This window comes from Hyla sarda, chromosome 8 (assembly GCF_029499605.1).
Source record: "Hyla sarda isolate aHylSar1 chromosome 8, aHylSar1.hap1, whole genome shotgun sequence".
Lineage (NCBI taxonomy): Eukaryota > Metazoa > Chordata > Amphibia > Anura > Hylidae > Hyla > Hyla sarda.
In genome coordinates this window covers 215,879,719-215,903,856 of record NC_079196.1, presented here as the reverse complement: position 1 = coordinate 215,903,856, position 24,138 = coordinate 215,879,719, and the positions used below count along the sequence as shown (strand labels likewise).

Below are 24,138 nucleotides of genomic sequence, written 5' to 3'. Positions count from 1 at the left end.
TTTAATAACCCTGCACTTTTTATTACACAAAATACATATACAAAATGACACAAGGGCCCGGGGGGGACAACAGGAGCTAATGACAGGGAAGGAGCAGATTAAAAAAACATGTGTCCCAGATGTTACATGTTCTGGTTACATGTGAAGTAAAATTTGCATACCCTAGTGTGCTGTATTGTACTAAATTCCCAGGAGAAAGTCCCATGATATTATTTAAAGGGCCAGTACATTATGCTAACTACACCCACAAATAGCAAGGTATCCAGTGCCAGCAGTGTGCATCACCCAAGCAGCGCCCGCCTAGCGTTTCTTGCCGAACTGCGGTCGCATAGAGTTTCCTGCCGAACGGCGGCCACATAGCGTTTCTTGCCAAACGGCGGCCGCATAGCGTTTCTTGCCAAACGGCGGCCGCATAGCGTTTCCTGCCGAACGGCGGCCGCATAGCGTTTCCTGCCGAACGGCGGCCGCATAGCGTTTCTTGCCGAACAGCGGCAGCATAGCGTTTCTTGCCGAACAGCGGCCGCATAGCGTTTCTTGCCGAACAGCGGCCGCATAGCGTTTCTTGCCGAACAGCGGCCGCATAGCGTTTCTTGCCGAACAGCGGCCGCATAGCGTTTCCTGCCGAACAGCGTCAGCATAGCGTTTCCTGCCGAACAGCGTCCGCATAGCGTTTCCTGCCGAACAGCGTCAGCATAGCGTTTCCTGCCGAACAGCGTCAGCATAGCGTTTCCTGCCGAACAGCGTCAGCATAGCGTTTCCTGCCGAACAGCGTCAGCATAGCGTTTCCTGCCGAACAGCGTCAGCATAGCGTTTCCTGCCGAACAGCGTCAGCATAGCGTTTCCTGCCGAACAGCGTCAGCATAGCGTTTCCTGCCGAACAGCGTCAGCATAGCGTTTCCTGCCGAACAGCGTCAGCATAGCGTTTCCTGCCGAACAGCGTCAGCATAGCGTTTCCTGCCGAACAGCGTCAGCATAGCGTTTCCTGCCGAACAGCGTCAGCATAGCGTTTCCTGCCGAACAGCGTCAGCATAGCGTTTCCTGCCGAACAGCGTCAGCATAGCGTTTCCTGCCGAACAGCGTCAGCATAGCGTTTCCTGCCGAACAGCGTCAGCATAGCGTTTCCTGCCGAACAGCGTCAGCATAGCGTTTCCTGCCGAACAGCGTCAGCATAGCGTTTCCTGCCGAACAGCGTCAGCATAGCGTTTCCTGCCGAACAGCGTCAGCATAGCGTTTCCTGCCGAACAGCGTCAGCATAGCGTTTCCTGCCGAACAGCGGCTGCATAGCGTTTCCTGCCGAACAGCGTCAGCATAGCGTTTCCTGCCGAACAGCATCGTTCTAGTACTGTTGTGAGTACTGAAAACAGGTCCAAACTATTTTTTTTCCTCTAGTAAAATGACAACATTCAGCAGCAAGCTTTCACTGGGATATTCTCCCTCTTATGGGAGCACGTAACGTTATACATAGTAAGAGTATATATATATATATATAGTAGCACATAGTTATATACATAGTAAATTCCTTTATTCCGGCAGTCCAGAATGTCTTATAAACCAGTGTTTATGTGCACAATAAAATAATCTACCACCTGAACAGTCACGATGCAAAAAAGTAAACCGTGAGAACTAGTCAGACGAATGGCATGCCACCCTGGCACATATCATGTCCATTGGATAATCCAGAACACTTGATCATCTGGCATCTGTCCAGCATTTAATGGTGAACTAAATATCATTCCTGTCCTGCAACATGAATACGATAGAACATGGTGGTGATGAAATAAGAGTTAATACGTCTGTCATGCCTGGCTGCCCCCACCTGTAGCTGCAAACTCTTAGGGGCGCAACTGGCTGTAGGCGGCGGCTGTACAATACAAGAAGTGAAACCATGTATATTTCCATCCTGTCATTTTTATGTATAAATGTAAAAAAAAAAAAAATTATATTTGTGAGACTAATACTCGTGAAGCTCATTGTTCTCATCTAAGATGGGGGAAGGGGGTGCACAAAATAACCTATACAGTGAAGATGTGCCATACACAGACAAAAGGCGTGAGCTCAATCCCCCTCAAGATGTTTATTAATTATTATTATTTTTATAATTTTTATTATTTTAATCTTATTATATTTTTATCTTATTATTTTATCTTATTTTATCTTATTATGTTATCTTATTATTATATTATTATTATTTATTATTTTTAGAGATGAGTGAATTTACAGTAAATTCGATTCGTCACGAACTTCTCGGCTCGGCAGTTGATGACTTTTCCTGCATAAATTAGTTCAGCTTTCAGGTGCTCCCGTGGGCTGGAAAAGGTGGATACAGTCCTAGGAGACTCTTTCCTAGGACTGTATCCACCTTTTCCAGCCCACCAAGGCACCGGAAAGCTGAACTAATTTATGCAGGAAAAGTCATCAACTGTCGAGCCGAGAAGTTCGTGACAAATCGAATTTACTGTAAGTTCGCTCATCTCTAGTTCTGGTGTGTGCACCGCTCTTCATAAACTAATCAGGACGGGGGCAGATCTTCACTGGGCACAACCAGGATCTATTACAGGTGGGAGCCGAATGAGTCGGGGTAGTGTGGTCCAGTGTACGGGGGAAACTCGGAAGAAGTCTTGGGGACAGTTGTGAAGTACAAACGAAAGTGTGGTATGGGGTGTGAGATGCAGGGCAGATGGCATTACCCTAAGGGCAGATGGCATTAACCCATTGTATTCGTGACGACAGGGCGTGGTTTATCCTCAATACCACCCGAAGGTATACAGCTGGATCTTTGGCTAGGCACCGGGGGGGGGGGGGGGGGGGGCAATAATGACTCCGACGCCAAGTTACGGACAACGGTAGCTTTACTGAGTGACAGATGGTAAAGTCTATACAGTTCATCCAGGGCCCACAGAGGTGACCAGTGCCTCAGAGACCTTAAGGGCTTGATGGGACTTGTAGTAGAGGTGGACAATTTAGTGCAGGCCACGTTGAATTGACCGATGACTTTGACTTGACAGGAGACAGACTAAGTGACTTTATCTTACTTGTAGACTTGTGGCTGCAGACTTGACTTGAGGCTCCAATGACTCCAGACTCTTTGGCTCGACTGCACCTCAGCAAAGACTCAGGAACTAAGAGAGAGAAGAGACTCCTCCCAGGGATTTATGGGGGAGACTCTGGTGGGATCCCATTGGTCACCCTTAAGTTACCTGGTCACTGATACCTCCTGGGTAACAATCACATGACAGCTGGTGATCACATGTTAACCTTTCTTAATGATACAACATTCTTATATACTTAAAATAGGGGATAATATACAATTACAGTAGAACAGATGCAGGAGGGGCCCAGGGGACACTGCAGGGAGGCTGCCTGACAGGGTACGGGGAAACAACTCCCGTACTGGGCCACCACAAAAGGAGAGCACAGGTATCCGGAGATCAGGTCAAAGATACATGGGGAGGGGTAAAGGTTGTGGACAGACTTGTATGTCCTAGTGAACAGTTAAAAGGGGTACTCCACTGCCCTAGTGTTCGGAACATTTTGTTCCGAATGCTGGGTGCGGGCCGTGGGGGTTGGGACATCATGCCCCCTGTGATGTCACACCACACCTCATCAATGCAAATCCCATAGACTTGCATTGAGGGGGCATGGGCGTGACGGCCCGACCCAAGCGGTAGTGCTGGGTGGTATACCGGTTCATACCGAATACCGGTGTGTTTTTTCTTTACGATCTGAATTTTTCACATACCGCAATACCGTTTCCATAGAAACCAACTCCAATGCGTGATGGCGTAGAGAAACGTCCGTCCGCACAGCATCTCTGGGAAGTGTAGTCCGAGCCGCACTGAACTGACTGAGGAGCTGGGAGGGGACTACAACAGAACTGCGGAGAGTTACCGAGCGGCCTGACCGACCATGGTGAGGACCCGACTACCTGACACTATAGTGAGGAACCCCCCCCCCCCCCCCGGAAATACTGTTAAATATCGTGAAACCGTCGTAATTTATAAAAATACCGCGATATACATTTTTGGTCATACCGTCCAGTACTACCCCGCGGCCTGCACCCAGCATTTGGAACAAAATGTTCTGAACGCTAAGGCAGTGGAGTACCCCTTTAAACTGAATTTGGTGGGCAGCGGGTAGCGTGAGAGGTAGATACATCTGGATTGGAGGGGGGGTGGGGGTATTGTTAGGAGTATTTTGATGGAAGGCCACAGAGGAGGAGGTTGCAGTAGTCTGAGCGGGAGATGATGAGAGCATGTTCAAGTAGCTTAGTGGAGTCAAAGTTGAGAAAAAAGTGGATTTAAGAAATGTTTTTGAGGTGGAGGCTGCAGAAGGCGGTAAGGATCTGGATGTGGGGTTTGAAGCACAGAGCAGAACGAAATGTGATCCCACGGCAGTGGACTTGTGGGACTGGGAAGAAAGTGGAGCCAGTGACTGTAATTGATAAATCAGGGTGGGGCAAGATGGGGAAAAAAATGGGAGGAGAAAAAGCTAGAAAACCGGACAGACACTCTGGGATCCTGGATAATAGAGAGGGGACATGCAGACCAGGGAGGTGTTTTAGAGTCATCAGGATTGGTGGTACTAGAAGACATGGAATTCTATAATCAGTCTCGGGCCAAAAGTATATATGGAGAAGAATAGGGGTCCCAAAAAAAAGCCTTGGCGGACACCAAAAATACAATGTCTCACTATCTGCATATTTCATGGGGACAATGCTGTCATATCTGCTTCACTTTAGGACCGGAATCTTTTGTTCTGTAGATATTAGCAGGTCCCAGAGGTGAACATGTCCACCTTACATATGCCAGACCATGAAATAGTGTCCCTATGATAATACGGAGCTGCCAAAGCAGGGAAAGATTGTCATGGGGTCACCGTCTGCTCACCTATACACAACCATTTGACTGAACATTCCCATTCCGTTGTGTGGTTGTGATGTTTACAAGCACATTCCCGGGTGTAATAAAAGCTCTGGCTGCAGATCATTGTCATTATTGCGCTATAATCCCGCTGCCAATCAGATGCCGGGGTTGCCTTTTATAAGTGACAATCCCTAGCCTATATAATGCAGGGAGGTATGAAGCCACAAAAATCGCAGAGTAATCATTACAATTATTTACATGCCCCGGGCACTGTGTCCTGCCCATATTATAAACACGCAGTAAACTCAGTGCACACTTGGGAGAAAACATGTTTTTAGACAAATATATTATATGCAGCAGGTAACCCAAGAGCCCTGGAGCCTTTGAAAAAGTGCTCTGGAATTCAAGGTATAAGGAAAAGGAAATGTTACCTAATATTCTCATAGTCCTCCTATTACTGCTGAGAACAAACCAAAAAAAGGGAACCGCAATGGGGTCTGCAGATACGCCTCTTATGTCCGTAAATGTGTAACAAAAGCTAATGGTTTTTCAAATTTGGTCTAAAAACTATTGATCGATACCTAAGACTTATCAGAACACAGGAACATTAAAAGGGGTACTCCGCTGCTAGACATCTTATTCCCTATCCAAAGTATAGGAGATAAGATATCTGATCGGGGCCCCCGCGATCTCCCGCCGCACCCGGCGTTTTAAACAAATGCTGTGTTCCTGCGGCAGTGGTCGTGATGTCCCGGCCATGCCCCTTTTTACGTCACGCCACATACCCTCCATTCATGTCTATGGGAGGGGGCGTGTCCCCAGTGATCAGACCCCCAGCGATCAATTATCCCCTATCATCAAGATTACAAAACACTGGAGTACCCCTTTAATGATTCTGAGTGCAGAATTATATCAGGGAGTGGCTTTTCATGCCTAAAACCTGATCTCTAATGTATTCTGAGTCTTATCTCACCCTCTTCCCTTTATCTCTCCCTGTAGACTGGTCGGACAGCACAGCACAGAGATTTCACTTTCGGTTGTAATTGGTGACAAGGCGATAATGAAATAGTGATACACACTGAACATCTAGTAACAATGGGTACAGATAATATTATGTTCCCCCCCATAGTTGTCACCTCTCTCCCAGTCCCCCCAGCGTCATTACCTTCTCCTCCTCGTCTCGTAGGAGCACTAGGTGGGTTTTGGCAATGGAATTGGACCTGTAATATTCTACCAGCTCATTCAGGGAGGAGAACTTGGTCTCCCACAGGTAGTACGTCCCATTTGGCTCCCTCAGTACTTTGAAGTGCTGCACGTGATGGCCGTAACTGCAGAGACAACAGAAGAACAAACACAAAGTGGAGACTTTTTAAGTTATGCAACAAATACTCTTCAAACAAATAAAAAATTACTAAACAGCATTGTAAGAAGTGGCCTGGGAGCCCCCAATCTGCTGGGATCAGGTGGACTTTGCATGTATATAGGTAATGGTTCAAAGTGGTGGGTACAATAATATTCTGTGGGAAAACCAAGAGCCAAGTGTTACATTTCTCCTGCAGTGCCACCACTGAAGACATAAAGCATTACACCCTTCCCATTGAAATGAAACTGTTCATGTGATGGCTGGACATGTCCGGTCCTCCAAGGTAAGAGACGCTCTTTGTAGTCGCTCTTCAGTCTAGCTGTAGAAAAAGGTCCTATACCAGTGTACATAACATTTTATTATTATTTTTTTTTTAAACACAAATGCCTTTTCTGACCAAATACAACTAACAATATTTGACTTTTTCCCCCTAAACCAATTTTTTTTATCCTGTGTGCATATTAAGATCATAGTTACTAACATTTTAAGCCAATGAAGAGCAGAGGTGGAAGTTCCCAAAGAACTCTGTAAAGAACACATGAGTAGGATGGCACTAACCCGCGAAAAAGGTAACAACCGGTACTGCACAAAAAAACTACAATTTGGACAGTTGGACAATGCATTTCTAGTGATACACTTCATTCTTATTTAGGCCCTTACGTCTATACAGTATTCACAGGGATAAATAGCAGTAAAATTAAATAGGCACTGTCAGAATCCAAAACTTTTTATATGTTTGCAAGAACATTAACCTTTCTAATATACTTAAATAAAAAATTATCTTTATAGAAATCATGGCTTATAAAAAAGCACCGCGGTTAATACGGTCACCGGATCCGTCTTGGGGATAGAAGTGGAGTGAAAATCGGACTTAAAACCGGAGTATACCACGGTTTTAAGTCCGGTCGCAAAACCGGACGTGGGTCCGGCTGGGGTACGGGAGTGCCCGATTTTCACTCCCCCTAGCTGGATCTAGTAACCGTATTAACAAACCGTGGAGTGAATGCACCCCAAGTGAGGATGGGACTAACACTCCTCTGTGCTCACTCCTGTCTTATCAGACTGCAGCATGAAAACAGACAGGAGGGGGTTACAGACAGCTTGCAGTGATAGAATGAAGAGACCCAGCACAGCAGACTCAGGGAGAAAGTAAATTTATGATGAGTGAGGGCGGGCTCAGTGCTTGCCTCAGACACGCCTCTTCCTGAGCAGTGGATGTCAGTATGAGTGAGCAGCAGAACAGAGGAATTTGTAAGCTCAATACAGAAGCTAGACACATAAATACATGTAAAGCATCAGCATGACCTAGTGAGGAACATATAGAAGCCTTATTTTCTATAAAAAATTTAAAAAAAACCACAGCCAGTCCAGCAGTCAAAATAAAACTTCTTGTATCATCATATCAGTCCAAAAATAGTTGCCTTATTCACGCCGTTAGTGCCATCCTACTCATCTGTCCTTATGGGGTTCTTCAGGAACTTCCACCTCTGCTCTTCATTGGCTTCACCGTTACATTATGGATCCTGGTGCTGGATATTGGCTGCTCCTGGCTACTTTTTGGGTAGTATTTTCATAAACCACACCCTATGGCGGGCAGCTTTGCAGGGTTGTACCTAAAAAATGAGGACTGCTGGCAAAAGTATAAACAGGGACACAGAATGTAGTTTAGTCATATTTAAGTTTACACTTAACCCATAACCACTCTGTGGCCCATTGACTGGCCTGACGTGTCCACAATTAGCAAACTATGACTTTTCACTTTTTTTTTACCCCAAAAGTAATAAAAAAATAAAATTAAAAAATAAAGTGGCAGCCTGGCACAACAAACCGCAACAAAACCTAATCTTAAAATAAAGAGCTTACCGGTAATGATCATGTAAACCAGTTATACTGGAACCGTAAAGACAATGTCATACTGGTAATCGTGAACACACCAGCGATCTGAGCCTCTTCAAGGGGTGCTCCGCCCCTAGATATCTCATCCCCTATCCAATGGATGTCCGATTGCGGCGTTCTGAATGCTTTGGGTGGCCGTGGTTGTGACGTCACACCAAGCCCCCTCCACTCATGTCTATGGGTGGGGGCGTGACGGTAGTCACGCCCCCTCCCATAGACATGAATGGAGGGGGCATGACGGGACATCACGGCCGCCCGAAGCTAAGGTATTTAGGGGCAGAGTACCCCTTTAAGGGTTGGAATACAAGCCGTGAACCATCTGCTTTTATCAAGTGCAAACACCAGTGACGGCCATCATGTAGCTCTAGTAATCTCCACCCTGTGTTCTCAAGCTGTTGCAGAACTACAACTCCCAGCGGCCATGGTGGGAAGAGTAGTTTTGCAATAGTTGGAGACCACAGCTTTGCAGTTATAAGGGATTTGGAGGTCGCGGTTGCACCTGAGCCAAAGGTTCCCTTGCCACATGAGAAGACCCCCAGTATTATAAATGGTGCCAGGCTAATTGCGCCAACTGGCATCTGTACCACCTGCACCCCTCACATCAGCAGCTGAAGCACAGGCATGGACAAAGTCCAGTAAGTGATGGTGGGACTAGCACTCCTCTGTGCTCACTCCTGTACTATCAGACTGCAGCATGAAAACAGAGAGAGGAGAGGGTTACAGAGCAGCCTGCAGTGATTGGATGAAAAGACCCAGCACAGCACATCAGACTCAGGGAGGAAGTGACTGCATGGTGTGTGAGGGGGGGGGGGCTCAGTGCTTGCCTCAGACAAGCCTCTTCCTGAGCAGTGGATGTCAAGATGAGTGAGCAGCAGAACAGAGGGGTTTGTGAGCTCAATACAGAAGCTAGGCATCATGTCGCTCTAGTATTCGCTGAGTGTTCTCAGGCTGTTGCAGAACTACAACTCCCAGCAGCCATGCTGGGAAGAGTAGTTTTGCAATAGTTGGAGGCCGCAGCTTTGCAGTTATAAGGGATTTGGATTTTGCGGTTGCACCTGAGCCAAAGGTTCCCCTGCCACATGACAAGACCCCAGTATTATAAATGGTGCCAGACTGATGGGGCCAACTGGCATCTGTACCACCTGCACCCGACATCTCCACCATCTGGATGTTATTTTGAGCTCAGAGCCTTGTGTTCTTATCGGCCGCTCATCATTCACCTGTTTCCTGATCTTCTTGACAATATTTCATTTCCAGGAAAAAATAAAACCGAGAAGACGTTTTGCTGGTTCCTTGATTAACACGTTCTGCAGAATAGCCTTGTGCCCCAGAATACATATGTGGGAAAAAGGGATAACATTCCAGAACACAAATCACCATTCTGGAACATAAAACCACTTTTTAACCAGGCCTGTGCTCTGCTGTAGGGTTGTTGACACCCCAGGGGTTATAAACTGCGCCATTTTTATGTGTCCAAACAGGGCACACTTTGAATATCTAATGCAGTTTTCCCAAAAGCCTAGGCCACCCCCCTCTCCTTTTTTCCTGAAAATGTGGCGCCCATAACACACAACAAATTGTGATACAATACGATGTCTAAAACACACAAAAAAAAAAATATGCCCCAGTGTTCCTCCTGGTAACAGTCTACAAAACGACATTATGTGGCACAAAGCAAAAACCTTTAAAATAAAATAATATTCTGTGCCACAAAACCATACTAGAGAGTAAGCAATCTCCTAGCACAAAACACATTTCTGTGGCAAAAACCAACATTAGATATAAAATTGTCTTATAGGACATAAGACAATATTCTGAGACACAAAACTACATTGTTAAACAAAAACTCTTCTGTGACATAAAGCAATGTTCGACATCACAAAACACAATTCTGTGACCTAAAACAACATTGTCACACATCACAACATTCGTTAACAATCTTTTGTGACCTAAAACACAATTCTGTAACACAAAACAATCTGTATCACAGAACAACATTCTGTAACAGGACACAATGTTCGGTAACACAACACAATATAAGAGAACACAACACAATCTACTGTATGAGCACAACATGCTGCCGACGCAAGCCAACATTCTATCGACGCAAGCCAACCTTCTATCGACGCAAGCCAACCTTCTATCGACACAAGCCAACCTTCTATCGACACAAGCCAACCTTCTATCGACACAAGCCAACATTCTATCGACACAAGCCAACATTCTATCGACACAAGCCAACATTCTATCGACACAAGCCAACATTCTATCGACACAAGCCAACATTCTATCGACACAATCCAACATTCTATCGGCACAAGCCAACATTCTATCGACACAAGCCAACATTCTATCGACACAAGCCAACATTCTATCGACACAAGCCAACATTCTGCTGACACAAGCCAACATTCTGCTGACACAAGCCAACATTCTGCTGACACAAGCCAACATTCTGCTGACAAGCCAACATTCTGCTGACACAAGCCAACATTCTGCTGACAAGCCAACATTCTGCTGACACAAGCCAACATTCTATTGACACAAATTGGCATCCAGTCCTCATTGTTTGCTTGTATAACCCCATCTCCTGGAGGCTCTTCCAGGGCAGGTCCTCCCGGCTGTCAGTGCCCTCCAGTCCAGATATATTGCTGGCAAAATTCTATTGACACAAACCAACATTCTGTAACAGGACAAAATACAAGGTAACGCAAAGGAATCTACTGTATCAGCACAACATTCTATTGACAAGCCAACATTGTGCCGACACAAGCCAACATTGTGCCGACACAAGCCAACATTGTGCCGACACAAGCCAACATTGTGCCGACACAAGCCAACATTGTGCCGACACAAGCCAACATTGTGCCGACACAAGCCAACATTGTGCCGACACAAGCCAACATTCTGCCGACACAAGCCAACATTCTGCCGACACAAGCCAACATTCTGCCGACACAAGCCAACATTCTGCCACACAAGCCAACATTCTGCGACACAAGCCAACATTCTGCCGACACAAGCCAACATTCTGCGACACAAGCCAACATTCTGCGACACAAGCCAACATTCTGCGACACAAGCCGACATTCTATCGACACAAGCCAACATTCTATCGACACAAGCCAACATTCTATCGACGCAAGCCAACATTCTATTGATACAAACCAACATTCTGTAACAGGACACAATATAAGGTAACACAAAGCAATCTACTGTATCAGCACAACATTCTGCGACACCAACCAACCAACATTCTGCGACACCAACCAACCAACATTCTGCGACACCAACCAACCAACATTCTGCGAAACCAACCAACCAACATTCTGCGACACCAACCAACCAACATTCTGCGACACCAACCAACCAACATTCTGCGACACCAACCAACCAACATTCTGCGACACCAACCAACCAACATTCTGCGGCACAAACCAACATTCGACCATTTACCCCTCACAAAATACTTCTTGTAACACGTCTTGTATTTTGCTACATTTTGTTACACATTTATGTTGTGCGGTATACAATACCATCTTTGAATCCTACAATTTTGTTATTATCTTTTAATGCTGCCGCCAGGTTACAATGAATAGTGATTACACGTTGGGCAGTGACGGAGGTAATGAAGGAATTATACGGCTTGTTGTGGGTTCATTAAAAAACACAACATGGGGAAAGGCGATGCAGATCCTGCGGATTATCTGTGTGGGTGTGAATTGCGCAACACGGCTACTGTTCACTGTACACTCAGTGTAGATGCAGATTAAGGCAGAAAGACGCCGCCACAAAACAGATGTAGTTGTAGAGATAGTCTGCTTCCCATATGGGAGGACCGAGATGAGCCAGTGTTTCCCAAGCAGCGTGCCTCCAGCTGTTGCAAAACTACAACTCCCAGCATGCCCGGACAGCCGAAGGCTGTCCGGGCATGCTGGGAGTTGTAGTTTTGCAACAGCTGGAGGCACGCTGCTTGGGAAACACCATTACACCGAGAGCACATGGATGGTGTAATACACACTTTCACCTGAGGGGGCACTGTCGGGGGGGACAGAACACGATGCAGCGTTGGGCAACACCGCACTAGCATAGGATTTTCGAATTTCTTATGTTCTCAAACCAATGCCTGTGCGTGATTCGGTGTCATTTTATTTTGGAATTACAAAAAAAAAAAACCAAAAAAAACCCCAAAATACTTTTTTAATGTAAATAAAAAATAGAAAGAAAAAAAACAAACATTCCTTTTTTTTTTTTTTTTTTTTTTTTTTTTTTTTTTAACTTGTTTTGATCTCCCTGTTCCCATAATAAATGAATGCTGGGATCTGTATTGTGGTCAGTCTATACACTGTATGCAGCTATAGCTGAGCTGAGTTGGTCATTTGTGCAATTTAAATGCAGTTAAATCCAGTAAGTTAACCCGCAGTCCTATGTAAAAACTGAGCTCTGTTACATCTTTACATACATCAGCGCAATTTCCTACTATATCCTAAAACCCTCTTCTCCCCCACAATGTGATCTTACTGAAAGAATATTTTCAATTTCAAGCAAACAGAGGAACCATGGAAATTAATCTGACATAGAAATGACATAACTGTGACATAACAAAAAAGGTGAAGAAGTAAAGAAAACACCCGGCTGACAGGAGGGATTATCTACAAAGTGGCGTCTTCTCTATAAGGCTCCGAATTACTGGAGGTGAAACAACATTGATCTATAGAGAGATTTCTAAGAGCTGGGGCTACATGGTGACTTTATAGTCAGTGATGTCATTATAGGTGCACCATGTGGTCAGTGATGTCATAAGTGCACCGGGTGGTCAGTGATGTCATTAAAGGAGCACCATGTGGTCAGTGATGTCATTATAAATGCACCAGGTGGTCAGTGATGTCATAGGTGCACTGAGTGGTCAGTAATGTCATTATAGGAGCACCATGTGGTCAGTGATGTCATTATAGGAGCACCATGTGGTCAGTGATGTCATTATAGGAGCACCATGTGGTCAGTGATGTCATTATAGGAGCACCATGTGGTCAGTGATGTCATTATAAATGCACCGGGTGGTCAGTGATGTCATAGGTGCACTGAGTGGTCAGTAATGTCATTATAGGTGCACCATGTGGTCAGTGATGTCATTATAGGAGCACCATGTGGTCAGTGATGTCATTATAAATGCACCGGGTGGCCAGTGATGTCATAAGTGCAGAGTGGTCAGTGATGTCAGTATAGGTGCACCGAGTGGTCAGTGATGTCATTATAGTTGCATCGAGTGGTTAGTGATGTCATTATAGTTGCATCGAGTGGTTAGTGATGTCATTAGGGCACTGGGTGGTCAGTGATATAAGTGCACCAAGTGGTCAGAGATGTCATAGGTGCATCAAGTAGTCAGTGATGTCATAGGTGCACCGAGTGGTCAGTGATGTCATTATAAGTGCACCATGTGGTCAGTGATGTCATAGGTGCACTGAGTGGTCAATGATGTTATAGGTGCACCGAGTGGTCAGTGATGTCATTATAGGTGCACCGAGTGGTCAGTGATGTCATTATAGGTGCACCGAGTGGTCAGTGATGTCATTATAAATGCATCGAGTGGTCAGTGATGTCATTATAGGTGCACCGAGTGGTCAGTGATGTCATTATAAATGCACCGAGTGGTCAGTGATGTCATTAGAACCCCTGTAAGAGCTGTAATGGCAGATACAATGATTGTCCCCATCCTCAAAAGCAGACACACAACCAGATGCTAAAAAAAGGGGAAAGTGTGGTAGAGGGAGTGATGAGGGCAGATGGAATTACCCTAGGGGCAGATGGCATTAACCCCTTGTATTCATGACGCCAGGGCGTGGTTCATCCTCAATACCACCTAAAGATATATCGCTGGGTCCTGGGCTAGGCACGGGGGCAATAACTACTCCGATGCAGAGTTATGGAACCACAGTAGCTTTACTGAGTTAGACAGGTGGAATAGTCTATACAGTGTAGTCAGGCCCACGGAGGTGACCAGTGACTTCAGAGACCTTAGGGATTGTTGGGACTTGCAGTGGATTGGGACAATTTTGGTGCAGGCCACGCTGACTGAGGACAGGTTGACTTTGACTGACTTGACTGGGACTGACTATACCCCGTTTGTAGCTTACCAGGCTCTGACTGGGACCTGGGGGTTGTGGACTGGTAGACTGGTGGCTGTGTGGTTGACTTGTGGCCTCCTCTGGACTCCAGACACTCTTAGGACTTGACTGCACTGGACCTCAGCCAAGACTTAAGGGGAGATTTATCAAAACCTGTCCAGAGGAAAAGTTGCCCAGTTGCCCATAGCAACCAATCAGATCGCTTCTTTCATTTTGCAGAGGCCTTATTAAAAATGAAAGAAGCGATCTGATTGGTTGCTATGGGCAACTCAGGAACTTTTCCTCTGCACAGGTTTTGATAAATCTTCCCCTTAGTCTCCAAAGAGAAGAGAACGAAGAGACTCCTCCCAGGGTTTATATGGGGGAAACTCTGGTGGGGTCCCATAGGTCACCCTTCGGTCACATGGTCACTGATACCTCATTGGGTTACAATCACATGACAGATGTTCTTAAAGCTACAATATTTTATATACATTACATAGCATAACAATGACTGACCAAGGGGAACAGAAGCGGGGGGCCCAGGGGACACCGCAGGGAGGCTGCCTGACAGGACAGCTAGGGTACAACTCCTCTACTGGGCCACCACAAAAGCGTATGTTGTATATTAGAATCGGCATTCATTCAGTATAACGATATGGTACATATACTGGCTCAGCCAAAATGGCGGCCCCCATTGTGATCAGACAGGTGTGTAGTAGGTGTAGCATGCAGTGTGTACACGGTGGAGTCCGCAGCCCGGTGACTAATCCACAGCTCAGCTCTGCTATGTTGTCTGAACCTGCTCCTTTCATTTTTTACAAGGGGAATTTTCTATATAGTTTCCCGATAGATTATTTCAAAATTATGGGCTGCACACGTCTTATTGCTCATTGACAGATCTGGGGTAAACATGGCGGTGTGCGGCCTTTGGGAGTCTACGGGACATACACGAGAGACATTAGAGACAGCTTAGGGAATGTCACAGATGTATCCAGACAATCCTCTGTGAGCCAGATAAATTAGACCTGCACTGATATATTGTAACAAACTACGAGGGCAGAAGTAGGGTTGCCACCTGGCCGGTATTTTACCATCACAGCCGGTATTATTGCCCCCGGCCGGTATTTTTAGTATAAAAATACCGGCAATGCAATGGCCGGTATTTGTCCAACCAATCCCCCCAACTCCCATAATGTTGCACCATAACCTATATCAGTATTTTCCAACCAGAGTGCCTCCAGCTGTTGCAAAACTACAACTCCCAACATGCCCGGACAGCCGTTGGCTGTCCGGGCATGCTGGGAGTTGTAGTTTTGCAACAGCTGGAGGCGCCCCAGTTTGGGAAACACTGACCTATACTATATACTACTATATAGTCCAACATGCTGGGAGTTGTAGTTTTCGTTTGGGGCAGCTGCTGAGCCACAGGCTGTATCAGGGCATGCTGGGAGTTGTAGTTAGTAACTAGGGATCGACCGGTATATTTTTTAGGGCCGATACCGATAATCTGTGGCCTTTCAGGCCAATAGCCGATAACTTATACCGATATTCCGGTATAAGTTATCGGCTATTTCTCCACCCCCACCCCCCGAAGAAGCGGCTGCAGATCATTGATTTAAAGCGGGCACTTTAGATCAATGAACTGCAGCGGCATTTGCGGGGCCAGAAGAGACCGCAGCCGCTGTCACCTGCTTCTGTCCCCCTGCCTGTCCGGGGGTCCTCCCGAGTCCAACCCCCCCCCCATCCTCTGGCCAGAGACTGCCCCCGCCCACTTCTCTCCCCCTGCCTGTCCTGGGGTCCTCCTGAGTCCCACCACCGCCGCTGCCCCCCCCCCCCCCCCCCCCCCCCCGCCTATCCTCTGCCCAGAGACCGCCGCCGCGGTTTATCGTCAAAGTATTTGCAGATACCGATAACGTCCAAAATCGTGAATATCGGCCGATAATATCGGCCATACCGATAATCGGTCGATCCCTATTAGTAACTAACGGCAACCCACGAATTTAATAAAAAATAGGCGATCAAAAAGTCACATCAAAACAAAAAAAATGGTACTGTTAACTACAGATCGTGGCGCAAAAAAAAGAAAAAAAAATGAGCCCTCATACAGGCCCGTATAGGGAGAAATAAAAAAGGTTATAGGGTCAGATTAGGACATTTTCCCCGCATACGAGTATCCTGTGATGTCACGCATATATAATTAATTCTGCAAATTAGCATGGCCGGTATTTTTTGGCAAGAAAGGTGGCGACCCCAGACAGGAGAGACGTGCTGTTGTGTTAAGCTCATGCACACGTCATTGCAGCTCTACTTTCTAAACAATAAGACATTGTATTCCTCAGGGATCAGGTTCTTGACTTTATTTTGCCAGCAATAAATCTGGACTGGAGGGCACTGACAGCCGGGAGGACCTGCCCTGGAAGAGCCTCCAGGAGATGGGGTTATACAAGCAAACAATGGACTGGATGCTTGGGGTGACTCATGTAGGTTAAGAGGATTCATGGATCCACCCAGTGGGTTCCATGTTTGTTTACGCTAGTAAAATCTGTCCACGATGGAGAGAGGGGGGGGGGGGGGGGGGTCAGAGGACGCCACGTCAGGCAGCAGTAGGCACATGAAGCCCGGGCACCAGCTGTAGAGCGTGTCTGAGTGATGAGCTCACAGCTACATGACAGGCATCGTAAACGTTTTATGAGATGTAAAACACAATGCACGGCTTAGTGTCAGCATTGATGTGGTTAATCCCGTACAGCTCCGATCAAAGCCACAGAGGGAGGACCGCCATGTCACATCCAAGGGCCAAAACCTCTGAACTGTCATCTGAAGGTTAGAGAGGTGGATGTCAGATGCTAGAAAGCAATTCCACCCAGAATGTACTTATACTGTGGTCCCTCAACATACGATGGTAATCCGTTCCAAATGAACCATCGTTAGTTGAAACCATCGTATGTTGAGGGATCCGTGCAATGGAAAGAATAGGAAGTTACACTCACCTGTCCCTGCCGCTCCGGACCGTCACCGCTGCCCTGGATGTCTCCTTCCATAGCTGTTGCCGCGTACCCGCCGCTCCGTCTCTGCTGCCCGGGATAGTCGCTCTTCATCACGTTGCTGCGCATGCCGCTCCTATTCGATGACGGGACGGTGTGCGCGGCGACATGACGACGACGAAGGAGAGCGACAGCAATGCAGGGGATCCTAAAGAGAACGGTCTCAAGTGCCGGAGACAGCTGAGTGACCATCACCGGAGCACACAGGGCACCTTAAACAGCTATCCGGTGGCAGCTGAAGCAGTCTGCGCTGCCGGATAGCCGTTTATGCGATTGCCCCGACATACAAAAGAATCGTATATTTTAGTATAACTTTAGATGGTGTTGGCCGGTTTTATCTATTTTCTATTAACCATTGTCTTAGTTCTGGCCAGCGCCCAGTGATGCTCAAAAACTATCCTAATGACCTTGGTAAATAATGAGGGTTTTGTTGGATAACAAGCTTTTTCTATGATAAGAAAAAAAAAAAAAGTGTAAAAAGGAACCCTGTGATTGGTAATAAAGTTATACACCATGAACCACCGGGGTTCCTTAGCCAATCAGCTCACACTTAGAGTGTTGCCATAAAGGGCTGTAATCTATTTTGGGGTATGATTTTCTTCTGCGGAGCGGTTTCTCTGCATGTAAGAACACCCACCTGTATACATGTGCATTAAATCTCTCTGCTAATCAACACGGCTGGAGTTGACTGATCACAGGGAGAAAGTGACCCTAAAACAGCCACCATGGGTACGGCCATATCATCAATAAGATCCTATACCATAAACTGAAACTATTCATCTCCTGTCGAGAAACCACAACTTGTTTTGCAAAAACACGAAAGCGACAGATTGGGGATCACTGCCATAAGCAATAGACCCCTGGGGCAAGTAATGGACTTGAAGGGCAGCTCCAAATGGTGTTTTCTTCTGCAGGAGCCTTTGAGGGTAATTATTGAGTTACAGCCTCTGCCCATTGGAAGATATTCCGGTACTCTGAAGGCATTAGGGTTCTGATCAACCTACAGACTAGTAGACCCTTGCCTAAATGCCCTCCATTGGTGAAAATCCACAGTTGAACTGATCAATTATTTTATCTGGATGGCGACACCCTTAAGCCCTGGAAACCAGCCATGTAGAATTTTAATTCCAGCCATGTAGACTGGACCAGCCATGTAGAATTTTAATGCCTGATCCTTTTGTTCTCCCTGAAGATAAGCCACCACCAGAAAACTCCGGTTGGGACCGAGGTGTCTGACAGTGGCTCAATTCTCCCCATTGAAAAGACATGCATGTTCAGCTGAGCCGACAGCATCACACCAGGCCAAAGGTTGTGTCTGCTTAGCTTCATGGAAGTGAATGGGGCCGACTGTTAATACCACACACAACCTCTGGCCAGCCGTGGTACCGTTTATGGAAAAAAAGCAGTCATGTGTTTCCAATCCTGGACAACCCCTTGGCTTTAAGCCAAGTCTTTTCAACCACATGACACACTATTGGCCAGACTGAAAGATAGATCATATCCTGGATGTAGTATGGGAATAACTAGTTCAGTGGGAAAAGGATTTCCAAGATGGATGGAGAAGACCACAAGAGTCATGAATGTGTGGTGTCCCAGCCCCAACATCTGTCCTGCGGCTTTGGACTGTTTCGGGCAGCTTGGTAGCACATTGTGTTGGGCCCAGAGAGACCTGTTATGTTCACATTCTATTGCCAAATAATAATTATTTGTCTGAATTATACAGTCATGGTCTTAAATGTTGGCACCCCTGAAATATTTCCCACAGAAAAGGATTGCAGTAACACATGTTTTGCTATACACATGTTTATTCCCTTTGTGTGTATTGGAACTAAACCAAAAAAGGGAGGAAAAAAAACTAATTGGACATAATGTCACCAAACTCCAAAAGTGGCCTGGACAAAATTATTGGCACCCTTAAACTTAATATTTGGTTGCACACCCTTTGGAAAATAAATAACTGAAATCAGTCACTTTCTATAACCATCAATAAGCTTCTTACACCTCTCAGCCGGAATGTTGAACCACTCTTCCGTTGCAAACTGCTCCAGGTCTCTTATTGGAAGGCGCCTTTACCCAACAGAAATTTTAAGATCTCTCCACAGGTGATCAATGGGATTTAGATCTGGACTCATTGCTGACACTTCAGAACTCTCCAGCGCTTTGTTGTCATCCATTTCTGGGTTCTTTTTGATGTATGTTTGGGGTAATTGTCCTGCTGGAAGACCCAAGATCTCGGACGCAAACCCAGCTTTCTGACACTGGGCTGTACAGTGCAACCCAAAATCCTTTGTACAAAGCATCATGAAATCTGAGGATTACCACATTCAAGGCCCCCAGTGCCAGAGGCAGCAAAACAACCCAAAACATCATTGACCTCCACCATATTTCACTGTAGGTTCTGTGTTCCTCTCTTTGTAGGCCTCATTCCGTTTTCGGTAAACAGTAGAATGATGTGCTTTACCAAAAAGCTCCATCTTGGTCTCATCTGTCCACAAGACGTTTTCCCAGAAGGATTTTGGTTACTCAAGTTCATTTTGGCAAAATGTTGTCTTGCTTTTTATGTCTCTGTCAGCAGTGGGGTCCTCCTGTGTCTCCTGCCATAGAGTTTCATTTAATTAAAATTTTGACGGATAGTTCACGCTGACACTGATGCTTCCTTAGCCTGCAGGACAGCTTCAATATCTTTGGAACTTGTTTGGGGCTGCTTATTCACCATCCGGACTATCCTGCGTTGACACCTTTCATCATTTTTTCTCTTCCATTAACGCCCAGGGAGATTGGCTACAGTGCCATCGGTTGACAACTTCTTGATAATGTTGCGCACTGTGGACAAAGGCAAATCTAGATCTCTGGAGATGGACTTGTAACCTTGAGATTGTTGATATTTTTCCACAATTTTGGTTCTCAAGTCCTCAGACAGTTTTCTTCTCCTCTTTCTGTTGTCCATGCTTAGTGTGGCACACACAGGCACACAATGCAAAGACTAAGTGAACTTCTCTCCTTTTTATCTGCTTTCAGGTGTGATTTTTATATTGCCCGCACCTGTTACTTGCCCCAGGTGAGTTTAATGGAGCATCACATGCCTGAAACAATCTTATTTATTCACAATTTTGAAAGGGAGACAATTTTGTCCAGCCCATTTTTGGAGTTTGGTGACATTATGTCCAATTTGCTTTTTTCCTCCCTTTTTGGTTTCAATACACACAAAGGGAATAAACATGTGTTACTGCAATCCTTTTCTGTGAGAAATACTTCATTTTCTTGAGAAATTTCAGGGGTGCCAACATTTACGGCCATGACTGTATTACTGTTGTATGTATATGTGTTATTCCTGTGTTACTGAACCCTTAAAAGGAGTAGTCCAGTAGTGAACAAGTGGTGAATAACTTATCCCCTATCCTAAGGATAGGGGATAAGTTGCAGATCGCGGGGGGTCCAACCGCTGGGGCCCCCCGCGATCTCCTGTATGGGGCCCCGACAGCCTGTGCGAAGGGGGCGTGTCGACCCCCCGCACGAAGCGGCGGCCGACACGCCCCCTCAATACAACTCTATGGCAGAGCCGGAGTGCTGCCTTCGGCAATCTACGGCTCTGCCATAGCGATGTATTGAGGGGGCGTGTCAGCCGCCGCTTCGTGCGGGGGTTGACACCCGCTATCTGGCCGGAGAGCCTGACCCCTGTACAGAGAGATTGCAGGGGGCCCCAGCGGTCGGACCTCCTGCGATCTCAAACTTATCCCCTATCCTTAGGATAGGGGATACGTTTTTCACCACTGGACTACTCCTTTAAAAGAGCAGTTAACCCCATATGACCCTACCTGACAATATGAACCCCTAAATTTTCACCCATATAGTGTAGTGGGGGAGGAGTTGGCCCAGTTGAGAGTCTTAGGCCAGTTGAGCCTAGTGCAAGTCTGAGCAACAGTGTGGTTCAAGTGTGTTGTGTGTGGAAGTCTCAAGGGAAGGCCCAGATCAAATGTATTCAAGCTGGTCATTCTGCACGGATCACTCGCACGGTGGAAGTTCATACCCCAGCAGAAAAGGCTTCAATACCTTGACAGGACCCCAGCTACCAGGATTCATCTTTCCGTCTCCCATGTCAGTATTAATCTGTTTGGTGTAAGCGCCACAAGTCCCAGCAAGGCAACAGGGCTCCCAATGGGTTACGCTGCACTCTTTCACCCAAAGCCAGCTGTATGTGTATTACCATCTGCACCAGCTCAGTAAAGACAGTTCTCTGTAACCTGATGTCAGTGTGTAGGATAACGGTGCCCTGGCGTCACGAAGTGATCAGGTATTTCTCCTAACACCACCCCGTGGCACCACAAATGCATCAGTGAGAAGTCTAAAGACCCAAACGATACGTGCAACCTGAGAAACACCACTTATATAAAAGATGGAAGGAAGTTGAAGCCAACAAATTGGCACATAATGAGGTCGGATCCAGAATTATGATGTAACAAAGATCACACATCATCCTAAGGGTCACTTTATCCTGAGGGATCTATAATACAAAGACCAGTGTATTCCACTACAGGTCACCGCTACAAAGTGAAATGTTGATCGTCTTCAGCGCAGATGAGAAGCAATGGTCCCGCATTACCCTGCTCTCATCCTCATCCGCTGTAACCCCATATGACTTCTCCGTTCCATTGTTAGTCAGCCAGGGACCACAGTGCATCCTTGGATGACTACACAGATGACTTAACACTGTTTGGTTTGACATTATCCCGTAGAATAACACCTTGCCTGTTTATCCTGTGTGAAGATTGCCGTGAGCTAATTGCCTCCAATATTCGGGGATGTATCTGTTTTGGCAGGTGACATGAGGTGGAGCGTCATAAATCAGAATTTCATTTGTTTACGACGCTTACGAACAGGAGCGAAGAGACTGCAGACGGGAACATTGTGATCGATAAGTGTCACCCGGCAATTAGCTTGTGGCATCAGCATCGCTCCGGGGAGGTATGAAAATACATCATTGTGGATCAGAACGTTTTTGGGAAAGGTCACGAGACCATCACATATAGTACCTCCACTCAACCCAGGTCGCCCTACCTTCAACAAGCTATGTGCCCATTACTTATCCAAACACTGAAAGGGTGATGTAACACAATAATAGCTGCAATCTCTAAAAATCTATACAAAACATGTCATCCCACCTTTCCTGTCTGTAAGGCTGCATTCACACCACGTTTTTGCAATACAGTTCCCGTATACGTTTTCAATGTGAAAACCGTATGGAACCTATTGAAAACCGTAAGCATTGACTCTCCATTGAAAACCGGATGCCAAACAACGCATCCAGTTACATCAGTTTTGCGTCTTGTCCGGGTTTCCCCCTCCCCAAAACTGTAGCTTACCTCGGTTTGGTCCGGGTGAAAACCGTATTAAAGGGGTTATCCAGGAAAAAACTTTTTTTTTTTTATATATATATATCAACTGGCTCCAGAAAGTTAAACAGATTTGTAAATTAGGCTGGGTTCACACTACATTTTTCAACTACGGTTCCCTCATACGTTTTCTATCAAAAACCGTATGGGAAAAAAATGGATGGACCAGTATGGGAAAAAGTAAACCGTATGCGTTTTTAAACAGTATACTGTTTTTTAAAAGTGCATACAGTTATGTCAGTTTTTATAGAAAAAAAAAACCTTACGTTTTTGAAAATTTTGTCCATTTTTAACGGGAGGGGTCTTGGGTGGGGACTTTAGGATTCAAATGCGCATGTGCAAAGTAAAAACGTATATGTTTTTCCCGTATGGAACCGTATACATGTGCGTTTCCCATTGACGTCCATGTTAAAAAAAAACGTATGCGGTTGCAGTACGGTTTTTAAACCGGAGTCAAAACTGTGGTTGACCACGATTTTGTCTCCGTTTTTTTTTACATGGACGTCAATTGGAAACGCACATGTATACAGTTCCATACGGGAAAAACGTATACGTTTTTACTTTGCACATGCGCATTTGAATCCTAAAGTCCCCACCCATTAAAAATGGACAAAATTTTCAAAAACGTATGTTTTTTTTTTCTATATAAACTGACGGAACTGTATGCACTTATAAAAACAGTATACTGTTTAAAAACGCATACGGTTTACTTTTTCCCATACTGTTCCATCCATTTTTCCCATACGGTTTTTGATAGAAAACGTATGCGGGAACCGTAGTTGAAAAACGTAGTGTGAACCCAGCCTTACTTCTATTAAAAAATCTTAATCCTTTCAGTACTTATGAGCTTCTGAAGTTAAGGTTGTTCTTTTCTGTCTAAGTGCTCTCTGACACCTGTCTCGGGAACCGGCCCCGTTTAGAAGCAAATCCCCATAGCCAACCTCTTCTAAACTGGGCGGTTCCCGAGACACGTGTCATCAGAGAGCACTTAGACAGAAAAGAACAACCTTAACTTCAGAAGCTCATAAGTACTGAAAGGATTAAGATTTTTTAATAGAAGTCATTTACAAATCTGTATAACTTTCTGGAGCCAGTTGATATAAAAAAAAAAGTTTTTCCCTGGATAACCCCTTTAAACCGTATACTTTTTTTTTTTTTTTTTAAACATGGGAGTCAATGGGAACCGTACAGAACCGTATGTGCGTACGGTTCCATCCGGTTTGCACCAGTTTTTTACTTTGCACATTTTTTTTTCTTGAAATTTCAAGTGAAACTTTATTCATAATTGAATGAAAAGTTAAAAAACGTACACTTTTTTTTTCGAAGATGCAACCGGACATCATTTTTCAAACCTTATAGGGGTTAAAATTTGTACACACGTTTTGATACAGTTTAGTCGGGTTTTGAGAAATCCATTTTTCATCAAAAACCTGATACGGGAACTGTACTGCAAAAACGTGGCGTGAATGCAGCCTC

General features: G+C 45.6%; 1 protein-coding gene across 3 annotated transcripts in view; it reads right to left on the bottom strand.

The window, feature by feature from the left end:
- Positions 1 to 24,138, bottom strand: part of GRAP (GRB2 related adaptor protein) — a 62,272-nt gene that overhangs the window by 4,260 nt on the left and 33,874 nt on the right. For all 3 annotated transcript variants that reach the window (XM_056535574.1, XM_056535575.1, XM_056535576.1), the window contains one exon: positions 6,028 to 6,190. In XM_056535574.1, coding sequence (XP_056391549.1) covers positions 6,028 to 6,190 — 163 coding nt within the window. The remainder of the gene's footprint in view (positions 1 to 6,027; positions 6,191 to 24,138) is intronic.